This window comes from Andrographis paniculata, unplaced genomic scaffold, assembly GCF_009805555.1.
Source record: "Andrographis paniculata isolate CXL003 unplaced genomic scaffold, ASM980555v1 Contig75END, whole genome shotgun sequence".
Classification (NCBI taxonomy): Eukaryota; Viridiplantae; Streptophyta; class Magnoliopsida; order Lamiales; family Acanthaceae; genus Andrographis; species Andrographis paniculata.
The window spans coordinates 630,893-645,091 of NW_026137612.1; the positions used below are offsets into that span (position 1 = coordinate 630,893).

At 26.6% G+C, this 14,199-nt stretch overlaps 2 protein-coding genes across 2 annotated transcripts; both read right to left on the bottom strand.

Annotated features, from left to right (window-relative positions):
* Nucleotides 1-2,029: 2,029 nt before the first annotated feature.
* On the bottom strand, nucleotides 2,030-5,667 carry LOC127266402 (protein SRG1-like). The gene is made up of 4 exons (XM_051296638.1): nucleotides 5,324-5,667; nucleotides 3,520-3,767; nucleotides 3,108-3,435; nucleotides 2,030-2,405 (listed from the first exon to the last, which is right to left on the bottom strand). The coding sequence occupies exons 1-4, from the start codon at nucleotides 5,534-5,536 to the stop codon at nucleotides 2,169-2,171; spliced, it is 1,026 nt and encodes a 341-aa protein (XP_051152595.1). The 5' UTR covers nucleotides 5,537-5,667; the 3' UTR covers nucleotides 2,030-2,168.
* Nucleotides 5,668-8,595: 2,928 nt separating this feature from the next.
* On the bottom strand, nucleotides 8,596-12,170 carry LOC127266367 (jasmonate-induced oxygenase 4-like). Its single transcript, XM_051296587.1, has 4 exons — nucleotides 11,869-12,170; nucleotides 10,283-10,530; nucleotides 9,857-10,184; nucleotides 8,596-8,947 (listed from the first exon to the last, which is right to left on the bottom strand). The coding sequence occupies exons 1-4, from the start codon at nucleotides 12,121-12,123 to the stop codon at nucleotides 8,711-8,713; spliced, it is 1,068 nt and encodes a 355-aa protein (XP_051152544.1). The 5' UTR covers nucleotides 12,124-12,170; the 3' UTR covers nucleotides 8,596-8,710.
* Nucleotides 12,171-14,199: the final 2,029 nt, after the last annotated feature.

The following is a 14,199-nucleotide window of genomic DNA, read 5'->3' on the forward strand; positions in this document are numbered from 1 at the left end:
AGATAATTTAGTTTTTTTCTATTTTATCTCAATATAATACTAATATTTTTAAAATTTTGTGCAAAAAGTAAATGAATATATAAATACGGGGCGGATGGACTATATGATAAATAAGGATGATTTAAGTTTAGAATAGTAAGAAAATAAACCCATTATATGGAAGCAACTATTTAAAATAAAGTAAATAAAAAAAACGTAATTTTATTTAGATTATATTTTGCTTTTTCTTTTTTGATTTGTTTTTACTAATCAAATTTCTAACTTTTCTTTAAAAAATTATACTTCATCCGTCCCATTGAAAGGTTACTATTTTTCATTTTCATTCGTCCCAAAACAAGGTTATCATTTCCTAATTTAGTAATTGTACTATCTACTTAACATAGTAAATACTCTTTCAAACTTACAAAATATTACACAAATGCAATTACTTTTATATTACACTATACAAATAGGGGTATTTTTGTTTTTTTTACTATAATCAAATATAATAATAATATTAAAAAATCTACGTACAAAAAGCAAACGCAATCCTCCCAACGGGACGGAGGATGTATATAATATTTAATATATATAAATATCATATTAAATTATTCTTACTTCTACAATATACTAGTATAAAATATAAAAAGCATGCTGAGATTTATTTTTAGAAGAAATTTGTTTGGTTGTGACTTAGACTTTTAAATCTTTCGCTATTTATTTCGCACATAAATATATATTATTTTTTAATAAAATATTACATCAAAATTTTATTTAAATAAAAATTTAAATAAATATTTTATTTTAAAGTATTTTAAAATTACGATCAATCAAACGTATACGAATACAAAAAATATATTTTCTCATAGTTGTGGCCTTGTGGGGGTTTGGGCAGATTTGTTCATGAAAGTTTTTTCGGATATTATCTCCGGGCGAAGGCTTTATGATTGTCGATGATAAAATTTAATTCTCATATAAAGCTGATTTTATTCTCTACGATTTAATTTTATTTTAAAAATTTTGTTTTCTTCTATGGAGGAGGGGCGGCTCCTCCGGGAAGAGGGGTTGGTGGAGAGCCACCGGCGGCAGCGGTGGTGAGGTGAGGAAGACAAATTAATTGTATATATATATGTTACGGTATGTATGTATGTTAGAGAATAAAAGTCGTAGTCTACAAAGCAAAAGGATCATGGCATAATGACCTACTTAAATAAAAATTTAATGCCATTAATTCAATTTTTTATTTTTGATGACGTGAGAATCCGCATACGCTATTTGAAAATAAGCACTGGGCCAATATTTTCAAAACCGCAAGTAGATCAATTGACATTTTAGGATCAGAATTAGTTTATAGCAGTTTTTGCTAATTACATAGAGATTTTTTTTTTCCTATTTTGCAAAAAATAAAAAAATAAAAAATATAGTTACAAAAAGATTGCTTGACAAGAGACTAAAAAAAATTCAAAAGAAAATCTATTTTGTATAGCAATTTACTCTTATTACTTACTATACATTAAAAAATATCTCTATTTTTGTTGGTAGGTAATAAATAAGAATGTCTATAAGAATGTATTGTCTAAAAGCCCTTGAAAAATTCAATAGAATGATCATAAATTAAGATATTGATATATTTATATTTTTAGCTGAAATATTGATAATTTATAACTTATTAAAAAATAATAATAATAAAAATAAAATAGATATATTAATTACGGAAAAAAATAAATTCTTATTATAGGTCAAAATTATATTCATTTAGTTTTTTAATTATTCGCTAAACTTATGTATAATTAAAATATATATTCCGATCAAATATATATATATCCATTTGTAAATTTATATCTTTACTTTAATAAATCATAAATAATTATATTTTTTTTTCCAATTTATCTCATTACCTTTTATCAATCATTTAATATATTTTCCATCATACTCTCACTTTACATATTATCTAACTCATTTTATAATATTAAAATATCATTAATTTTTTAATCTTCTTATCCAAACAAATTAAGATGTATAATTATCTTAGACTGACAGAGTATTATATATTTTCCTAAAATTTTTGTAACGATAAATTTACTTTACTGTGCAATCATACATGATATCCTTTATTTACAGCATCATTACATTATGTTCATTAAACATCGAAACTTTTACGCGCAATAATCCGAAAAAAAAAAAAAAAACTAAATCCTGACGGCATCGATGGCTCTTTTTCCTTGCTGATAGTAAGGGAAGAATGTCGGGTAGTAGTCCCTGATATTCTTGAATAACCTCGGCTGTTCGTCGCAGATAAGTTCCTCCGCCGGTTCAATCTCTTGTGCTGGATCCGGAATACAAAACATAACCAATGTTCTCCTCTCTTTATTTGTGTTTGTAACGACTTTATGCACGGGGCTCTTGAATACTTCGTTGCTCATTATCTTTACAAAATACGATATGTCATTCAGATAATATCACCATACATGTTCGAAAATACTATTCAAATTGATTTTGTACCGCTTCTTATATATATATATCGCGCCCATATAGATGTAATGTTTTCATTCAAAATATTATATCACATTATATATGAAAAAAATATTTTAAATTTAAATGACTAAATTATTTCACAAATACTAAACTCTGTTTTTTTTTTTTTTTTTTTTTTTGAGAATTTAATTTAATTTTAAGTTTCTTTTACTATGCAACAATTCTATTTAAAAATACATTATTGTCTTATTTAAAATATTACATCAAATTACTGTTATACACAAAACACAAATATAAAAAATTAAGGTCTTGAGGTCATGATAATTTGAAACCTTACTAGCTGAAAATTCCTAAATAAATATTTCAATATAATTAATTACTAAAATTTAAAATATAAAGATTAATTAACTTCATAAAATCAATTTTAAAAATAATATATATAGTAGTTTTTCAATATATCAGGGCCAATTTTTATTTTTTTTCAACATGTAAAACTACATTTTGCCTTAATTAAAAATTTTTTTTTGTCGAACCTAATTTGCAAGCTATTAGATTCGGCTGTAGTTATCCATAGCGCAGTGAAATAGTAACAGCGGCTAGTTCACATGTTATCAAAAAAGAAAAAAAGATTTTTCTTGATAAATTTTACGAACCTCGATTTGATCTCCAACATTAACTAGCAGTGCATGAGGCAAAGTAGGAACTTGGAACCATCGATTATCCTTGAACACTTGAAGTCCTTCTATATCATTGTCTTGAAGGAGAATGGTTAGCCCCGATGAATCCGAATGTGGCTTGAACCCAAGAACTTGCTCGGGCCAAGAACAAGGGCGATAAACATTGAGCCTCGCGTGCATTTCGGGGTGTTCACCAAATTGTTCAACAAAGCGATCTTCGTGTAAGCTCAAAGACCTCGCCATAGCTTTAAGAAGTTGTTCTTGGATTTGCCAAACTCGATCGCTATACTCACTCAATGCATCCCTAGCAAAAGGAATAATTTTGTTGTTGTTATAAACTACAAATTTGAATTTAAAAAATTAGGTTAAATAATAGTAAGATTCTTGCCTAAAAGATTTAGGGTTTATGGGCCAATATTCGAGCTTTCGTTGGTCTTTTGGAAGTACTATGAGATACAACCGATCATTCCAATCTAGGGTTTGGTTCTCAAAGAGAACATGGTCACTTCCATAGCCTTCGAAGCCTTCGGATGATATCGAATATTTTTGCTTCTCTTCCTTCGGTAGATCGAAAAATTCTTGGCTAAGATGGCGTAGCTTTTTGATCATGGAAACTTCAATGCCATGGTTTACTATCTGAATAATTGTAATATTTTGAATAAAAAAAATAAAGCTCTATTTACACACATTTTTAAGTATGTTAAAATACTATTCATCGAATTTCTTCTCTCTAAAAAGTTATTATATATAATACATATATATTTTTATATTTAAAATTATATAAAATTTAAAAACTATCATTCTCTCGTTTTTAGTTTGGATTATGTTTTGATTGTTTTTTTTTTTTTAAATATTTATCGGATCCACTTATAATCTTCTATTTAAACCTCCTCTTAATAAACAAATAAATTTATTACATTTAAAACTTTTTATTTTTTTATAAAATTAATTTATGTTATTATTTATTTATATTATATAAAATTTTATTCATGAGATCAATATTAAATATATTTTAGTGAGATATGAGTGTGTTTTCAGTTTGGATTGAGTAATTTGGGGGCTTAAGTTTTTGTTTTATATACATCTTCAATCTCCAAAATTTGTGTTCAAATTTCTTTTTTTGGTACTGGTTTTAATATGTGAAATTTTGATTGATATTTTTTTATTATTTTTTTAATAGTAAAAAGATATAAGAATAATATCGTTTTTAACTAAATAAATAAATCATGATGAATTCCATGCTGGCTGAATTAAATCAAAATCATTAATTTTAATCCCAAACTATAATTTTAAATTTTTTAATACAAGATGAATGATAAGATACAATTCAGCAAATAATGAACTCAATTGTGAGTCGGCACATGATCCGTTGACTAAGAAAATAAGAATATTTTGAAGAGAAAAAAGAAAAGAAAAGAAAAGTGAACATAATTTTAGAAGATGAAGGAAATAATATTTAATATAATATTTTATTGAAGAAAATTTATATTTTTCAGAGAACATAAAAATCAAATAGTAAAAACGACTGAAAATATATTAAAAGGAATTCTTTTTAAAAAACTTAAATACATTTTTTCATTTTATATATATATATATATCTATTATATGATAAATAAATATCACTCATTCAAATTTCCAATTACAAATCCAAAAGGAAACACACTATACATAAAATATTACATTGGACATATATTCATATTATATCAAACAATATATCTTTTTCAATCAATCGTTTGTACTAATTTTTCAATTATTTAAAAATTCAAAACACCTTCAAACACACCCTATAAAAGTTCTTGATGTTTTTAATAATTTGTTTATGTATTTATTTTGTAAAAGAGGTGATGTATGTTTCAGTTGCAGAGCAGCAATTTTTTTTTTTTTTTTTTTTTTTTGCGTGGCCGAATATACATTTATTTTTTTCCTTCGATCTCTTTAGATATGAAAAAAAAATAAAAATAAAAATTCATAAGCTTAAAGAAAAATGATATCTAGACAATAAAATTAAATATTTGTAATAATAATTTTATTTATCAAATTAATAAGAGTGGCGAATTATTTAAATTCTAAAATTATCCATATATATTACATAAAATTAAAAAAAAATTGGAATAACTAAGGGAACACCCATGGCCCCCCTTGGTTCCATCGTTTGTATTTTTTTATTTGAAAGGAAAAACAGAATAAATGACCTGAAAGTAACCCCATGAGGTGAGAGCTTCGCGAAGGCGGGCGAGATCTGCATCCTTTGCCGAAACTAATTGTGTGTAGTCAAAGACAGGAATATCCGAGGCCGAAGGAACATCGAGGTGTATAGGCCCATAGCCATAGCCGGTGTTATCTGACCATACATACCTCTCGGGAAGCCGAAGCTTATCTTCGTCTTCTTGTCGAGGATTAGTCATCAAGTTGGGTTTGGAGTTAAGAATAGTTTAACGTAATATGGAAAATAAATAAGTATAAATAAATAGCAACGACGGATGGATATATATATATATATTTATATATAGATGAGTCGATTCACATATTTTAAAATGATCGTCTAAAATATAAAAGGCCATATATAGTGTGCATATTTGGCTATATATTTACGTGTAGCTTTAATTTTATTTTTGTATTATTTTGTTTTTAAAATATTCTATTGAATATCTATAATTTTATTTGAATTATTATTGTATTGACTATTTTTTAAAAAATTTAAAATACTATTTATTTTTAGAAAAACATCGCGTCAAATCAAACTTTCAAAATTCCAAAAATTTCTATCTAAACTGAGCCATAATATTCAAAAATTATTTTGAAAATAGTAAAACTTTATGAAAAAAAGATTGAAGTAAAAAAAAAAATATGGTATATGGCATATAGTATTTTAAATATTAATAACTTAGAAAATAATAATATAATTATGTTGAATTATGTTGTAATTGAAAGATAAAATTTTATTACTTAATTTTTATACACTACAAAAACAATACTATATTTCTAACGGAATTTCGTCTCTAAAGTTCACGTATCTAATGTAATTTTATTATTAATTCGGTCTCTAATGTCATTAGTAACGAAAAACGTGAATTTAGGGACCAAAAAATTTCGTTGCAAAAATGATATTTCTTGTAGTGATATAAGTTTATCAAACATACCAGGTGATTATTGAATCATTACATGACAATACGCGATAATAGTTTATATAATATATATCACAATTGTTTTCATCACAATATGTATGGTAATACAATATACTTGCATAGCATGAAGTGAAAGCACGATGATATATCAATCAATACAATACATACTGATTTAATTCAAATTATACACTAAAAAATAGTTGTTCCTACGCTCGAATCACCGCTGTAACCGTCTCATAATTTTTCACAAATATTATAGAAAAATATATAATATATACATATTAACATAATATACATAACATATATACTCTATTCATTAACAAAAAGTTAATAAATCAATAAAAAAGTAATATTTTTATATTATCGATACAATTTTTTGTACCTAACATAAAAAAATATATTCATTCAAAAATACAAAATAAATACACAAAAAAAGATAAACATATCCAACAAGATTGATTTGAGCTTTAGCTTGTTTTAATGATACACGACATGAATATGTGCTTAAAATAGAACGTAATGTTGATAAGAATATTCCTCAACAAAGAAATGTAGAGATAATCATTAACACGAATATTTCTATATATGTAATGTCGGCTACATAAAATATTGCGTCTGATTCATTTCTTTAGATATGCTTTCAAAGTGTTTTGAGACTTTGAATTGATTGAAAATACTAAAACATTGAATATAAAAAAAAAATAAAAAATGTTTGATCAATATAATATAAGAGAAACTGTTTTTTTAGTCCTGTAACAGGATCCTCTTATCATTTTAGTCTTGTAAGTGGAGCATGTCGCAAACTAGTCTTATAAGTGAAAAAATTTCGTTGTTTTAGTCCTCGGGCGCCGGAGACGCCTGCGTGGCTCGCCGGAAGCCACGTGTCCGCCAGGTGTCCCGCGAGGTCAGCGACATCTGGCGGACACGTGGATTTTATTTTTTTAAGTTTTTTAATTTTTTTTAAAATTTTTTTAATTGGACTAAATAAAAAAATTAAAAAAAAGCAAATAAAATTAAAAATAATTTTTTTAAAAAAAAATAAAAAATAAAAGCCACGCGGGCGTCTCCGGCGCCAGAGGACTAAAATAATGAAAATTTTCACTTACGAGACTAGTATGCGACATGCTCCACTTACGGGACTAAAATGATAAGGAAGTCCACTTACGGGACTAAAAAAAACAATTTACCCTGTAATATAATATCTTTGAATATAAAATAAATTTCTTATTTAATATTATTAACGAAAGGTAAATTTTGAATATGATATTTTTAAGAGAAAAGTTTGTCCTCGATAAAGCAAAAAAGTTGGAAATAATTTTACATAGAACAAATCGACCTATTACGAGTCTATACATTTAATAAATTTTTATTAAAATCAAATTAGCATGATTTGGCATTGCGATAATTCTATGGACTTTGTTGTGGTTTTAGCGGGTAGTTTTTAATATTCAAAAATAATTTATTTTTAACGATAAGTCATTGCAGATTTCTTGGAGATCATCTTTCTCAAGACATTCTAATTAAGTTGTAGCATTGAATTCTTAAATTGATCTCAAAACTTCTCATTAGGCTATTCAATATTGAAATATCGGGAAAACGGTGTTTAGAGTGCCGATGAAATCAAATCAGTAACATGTTAATTTAAGACTAAGTTAGAAAATTTACATAAAACAATTAGTAATTTGTCGTAAAACAAATATAATAATAGATTCATTTAAAATAATTAATATTTCGTCACAAGAAATATAACATACGTTGTATTGTTATATATTATATTAATATTTATTACTTTTTTTTTTATTGAATATTATGCAAACTAAATAATAAATAGTATTTTCTTTGTCCCAAGGAATGACCTAATGTGTGAGGATAAATTCATGGGTTTAAATTCCGACGTCTTCAGATTTTGCCTAATTTGCAGGCTATACAAAACTTCTTATTTACTTTCACTAATCAATAAAATAATATTTAGAAATAATATTTGACAAATTATAGTATTATTATTGTATAGATTATTTTTAAAACTTAAAAATAAAAATAAAAAATCTTGTACTTCTATCTAATCCTCAAAAAAATATATATTAAAAAATATCGACTTTTTATGAATGAATATAAATATATATTATATATATTGTATTAATATATGTATATTACTTCATCATTTGCATTCAAATATATTCATTTTTTTTAATTATTTAAATTTATTTTCATTTTCTTAGTAAAAAATATCATCACTTTTTCAACTTATTCTTTACTTTAAAAAAGTAAAAGTTTCTCTTTTTATCTATTTTTTTAAAATTTTGTGTCTGATTAAATGAGCACATAATTGAATGACTAAAAAAGTATAATTTTTAAATAATATTTATGAAAAATTGTACCATTCAAAATACTAACTATGCTCAGAATTGTGAACCATTTTATGCAACAGTAAAATTCTTTCCAAAAAAAACAAAATTAAATTCTAACTGCGTCGAGGGGTCTTTTCCCTTGCTGATAGTGTTGGAAAAAAATTCGATCGTATCCTCGTACTTTCTTGAACAACCTCGGCTGCGACTCGCTGACAAGTTCCTCGACAGGTTCGATCTCTTGCGTCGGATCCGGACTACAAAACATAACCAACGTGTTCCTCTCCTTATCCGAGTTTGTAATAGCTCTATGCACCGGGCTCTTGAATATTCCGTTGCTCATTATCTGCAAAAAATCATGTAGATGAAACCATGAGCGCGACCATGTTCAGACTTGAAATTAAGTCGTCATATAAAACTATGTAAGTTTATTGTAAGAACTAAGGGGCGCGCTCCTTTCGTAACATGAGACTGAATAGAAAAAAGTCGAACACAAACATAAAAATATACCAAAAGAACAAGTTTGAGAAGTTTGTTCGATTGGAATTTGATTTCAATTTTTTGTTTTACTATATCATCATCGTCATTCCATATAAATATATTTTTTTCGTGTCCAAATTTATATTCATTTTCTTTTTAGAGATTGTTATAAAAAAAATTCCTGTTTATTTATCAATAATAGAGAATGTTATTTTCTCTAACAAAAATACTTCCTCTACCCTGGGTCAAGACACGGTATTTTAGTAGCATAAATTAGTAATTTATTAATAATAAGTTAAAATATTATTTATTACTATCCCGTTCAGCTCTAAGGTGTCATTCACTTTTTGCGTATTAATCTTTTAATATTAATTATTATATAAAAAACGTAGTACAAATTAAGAAAAAATTGCAAAAATAGTTCAAATTAAGAAAAAAAAAAAATACAAATATAAATATAAAGATATTTTTAACGTCAAATACAATGACGCAAAAGATCCTTAGAGAGGATGGAGGAAGTATTTTTTATACTAGTAGTGTTGTTGGTATTATATTTGAATCATTACTCAAAAAAAAAAAATTAAAAATTGTATCATCTGTAGCAGGACGAGAGAAGTACTATATTTGAAGAAATTCAAAATTAACTCTAAAAGAACAAAATTTTTGTATTAACATAAAATTTTCAAATTGTAAAAAACCCGTGGCGCAAAAACTAATACGGAAAACTGAGAGTTTTGTATGCGAGTATTTGGCAAAAGCAAGGACATATACGTACCTCGATCTGGTCTCCAACGTTAACTAGCAACGCGTGAGGCAATGTCTGAACTTGGAGCCATCGATCATCTTTCAAGACTTGAAGTCCTTCCAAATCCTCGTCTTGAAGAAGAACCGTTATCCCGGAACCATCCGCGTGTGGTTTCAACCCCAAAACTTTGTCCGGCCAAGCGCAAGGCCGGTAATAATTAAATCTCGCGTAAATTGTGGGGCGTTCGCCAAATTGTTTCACAAAACAATCGTCTTGTAACCCCAAAGACTTCGCCATTGCTTTAAGAAGCTCATCTTGGACCCGTCTAACTCGATTCGTATACTCAATCAATGTATCCCTACCAAAAATAAATAAATAAATTTGATTTTAGTAACAAAAATATAATATTAATTTTGACCGAAATAATTAACTAGGTCGAAATCCTTGTATTATTGCCTGAAAGATTTGGGATTTTCGGGCCAATATTTGAGCTTCCGGTCGTCTTGTGGGAGTACTAAGAGATAAAGCCTATTGTTCCAGTCGACGGATTGGTTCTCGAAGAGGACAGGATCGCTGCCGTAGCCTTCGTAGCCGTCGGATGATCTCGCGCATTTCTGCTTTTCGTTCGTCGGAAGATGGAAAAATTCTCGGCTAAGGTTGCGGAGTTTTTCGAGCAAAGAAACTTCAATTCCATGGTTTACTACCTGGATAATTTCCAATGATTCAGGGTTCGTCATTTTTCTTAAAAAAATATCACATTAAATATATACTCAGTCTCTTAACAATCTATTCATTTTTTCATTTTAATCCGTCTACCTAACATTACAAATATCATTTCAATTTACAATATATTACATAAATATCATTATCGTTGTATCATACAATACTAATAAAAGATAGTTTAGTCTTTTTACCTTTATTTCTATTACATTTCAATATAATACTAATATTTTTAAAATTTCGTGTAAAAAATAAATGAATAAATTGATATGGGACGGAGGAAGTATTTTTTTTCATAAAATATCAAATCAAGTATTAATTTTTACTTTTTATTTTTACAAACTTTCAAAACTCTGAAAATCTTTGAAAGATAGATACTGTCTTTAAAGGCTTTGTTTGTGTTTTCAATGATTTTTCTTTTTTTTTTTTTTTTTTTTTTTTTTTTTGTAATATTGCATTCAAGGATTATTTTTTCTTCCAAAAATTTCAAAATTCAAAATATCTTGCTTATAATTTGTCTGCATCTAGTCTCGCATTATTTGTAAATTTTTTATTTAATTTATTACAAAAAGAAAACTAAACAATATATACTTTTGAAATATTTGACAATATTTATTATTATTAAAGTTGCGTTCTTTTGTAAATTTTATTACATGTTTAATTTTTTTTTTTTAAAAAATATCATGAAACAATTACTTTTATTTTTTCTATTATGCTATAGTTTTATTTTATATTTAAAATATCACATCAAACGTCTATATATATTACATCAAATAATTATTTAAATTCAACATTTTATCATTAAAAAATTAAAACCCAAAAACTAAAACCCACGGCCAAACACACCCTAAAGCACCCACGACCAAACACACCCTAAAGCATTATGTCAAATGATCTTCTTCCTATAATTATCAAATAGGAGTGAGTTTCAAAACTTTAACCCGCAATATTTTACTATTTTAACTTTATTTTTTCTTCAAAAATATCGAATAAACATTTAATTTTTATTTATTTTATTGCTCAAATATCTCGTCAATACATATTTATATCATACCTCCGTTTCAAAATGTAACTGATCAAAATGAAAATCCAAAACAAGAAAAAAAAAACTCAAAAGTAAACACACAAACTTCTGTGTCTAACCCAAACTTCTATCTTCCGACACAATTGAGGTTCTAATCAAATCAGTCTTCAAAGTAGTTGTAAATAAAAAACACACAGAACAGAAGATGTTCAAATACTATATGCAGAATATGTTTAATTAATTGGTTAGGACAAGTGAAGTGAGAAATCGATTAATTAATTGATTAATTAATTAATACCTGAAAGCAGCCCCAGGAGGTTAGAGCTCGGCGGAGGGTGTGGAGGTTCTGATCGAATTGGAGTTGGGCGAAATCAAAGACAGGGATATCTGTAGCCGACGGAACTCCAGCGAGGTCCAGAGGGCCATAGCCGTAGCCGCCGGAGTCCGTCCAGACATACCTGCGGGGAGGAATTAGAGGATCCCCTTTGTCTTGTTGTTGAGGTTGTCCGGCGGAGAAGATCGGTGGGGAAGAGGGCGAGGGCGACTCAGCCATTTAGATCTAGAACAGTTCGATTGATTTGAGCTGAGTTTCTTTTCACACATTTTAAGAAGATCAACCTTGATATAAGCTTATCCGTTTCTTTAGTTCTGCGTCTCATCTCATTTTCTTTTTTCTTTTTTTTTTTTAAAAAATAATTATTCATTTTAATTTTATTTTAAATTTTTAAATTTTATTTTTTTAATTTTAATTAAATTAATTAATTATTTTAATTTTAATTCATAATAATTTATATTATAAATTAATTATTTTTATTAATATATTTTTAATTATATTTATCCTAAATCCTGTGTCTACAGTGATTAAACACCTGATGTGGGAATGAGGTAGTAATAATTAAATTAATACTATGATATATTATAGGGTTTGTTTGTTCACCGTTTTGATTTGAAATTTTTATTTTGATGTAAGATATAAGAAATTATATTGATAATATAAAAAATATTACATTCTTCTTGCTTTAAGAATTTTATTTACTGTATATTAGATCTTTGTTATTATATCAAAACGTAGTACAAATTAAAAAAAATTGCAAAAATACTAATAGAGAAACATTTGTAAAAAAAATTATACAAATATAAAAATATTTTTAATGTTAAATAATGTAGCCCATAGATGCGGACAAATAAAGTAATATTTTATGTTGAATATTGACTTTTGTGAGATAAAAAAATATATAATAGAAATCTCGTCGGAAAAAAAAAAAAGTGTGAACAAACTAATAATATTCCTAGATTTTTATTGATATAAACTATTACATAAATTGAAAATAGAAAATACAAATAAGAAAGAATACAGTCTCAAATAAATCTTTGGGAAAAATAAAAAATAATTCTATTGAGATAAATATATATATATATATATATATCAATTTTGGCATGTTTAAAAAAAAATTATTAATTTTAATTTCATTGTAAACAATTATTTTCCAAACGCTCGGAAAGGGCAGCACCGTCGAGACACTATGCGGGCAGGCCTTTTGGCGCCGGACAGCTAGCTGGACATGGTCGACGTGTATTTACAGTGATTGTGGATCATCCTTTTTGCAACAACCGTACTCTACGTCTTTCCGTGGCTATTCCTACTGCCTATTGGTCAGACTACAGCAATCTCACCGAGAAGTTCGCATTGTGGATGATCTTTTAGTTGTTTGCGTACGCTCAGAATTTTCTGACGGAGAGATACACAGTTCGTGTATTTTTGTTTTTATTTTTTTTTATGACGTGGGAATCCGCACTCGTTATCAGAAAATGCGTACTGGATAAACCTCCGGTCGAACCTAATACACTGCAAATTAAGCCCGACAGACAAGCCATACTAGACGAATATTGTGTTGGCCAGTTGTTGTTGACTACTCATATGCAGTCGTATTTTTCAAAGGGGTGGAAAAACTGGCAAAACAGGTGTCGAAGTTGGAGGAGAGACGTTAAAACGAAGGCTATTGTATGTGCTCTTAATGATTTGATTTGAATAATTTTTTTTTTATATAAAATATAAAAATAAATAATTTTTATAAGCTAATAAAATACATATATAAGAATCTAAAGAAATTTTTGGCAAACAAACTTATAATACTTTGCATGTGCTCTTAGTGATTTGATTTGAATAATTTCTTTTTATATAAAATATAAAAAATAAATAAATTTTATAAGAGAATAAAATACATATATAAGAATCTACAAAAATTCTTGGCAAACAAACTTATAGTACTACTATATTTTTAGGGTGTGTTCACTTTGCAGGATTAAAGTGGATAATATTATTTTATTCAACTTAATAATAAATTCAGATATAGTAATACTATAATAAAATATTATTAACCATTCTCTTACATGTTATATTAAATAATCATAAGATATAATTAATATAAAAAAATTATTTTATCAAAATTAATAATTGAATTGTAGATAAAATGTTGAATTTTATTATATGATTATATAATTAATTAAAATAATACATATATTATAATTTTATCCTATAAAGTAAAAATGTATTTTAAAACAAATTCTTTGTTTGAATTTTTATAATTTAAATTTTAAATTATTTCTTTTTTATAATAATATAAAAATA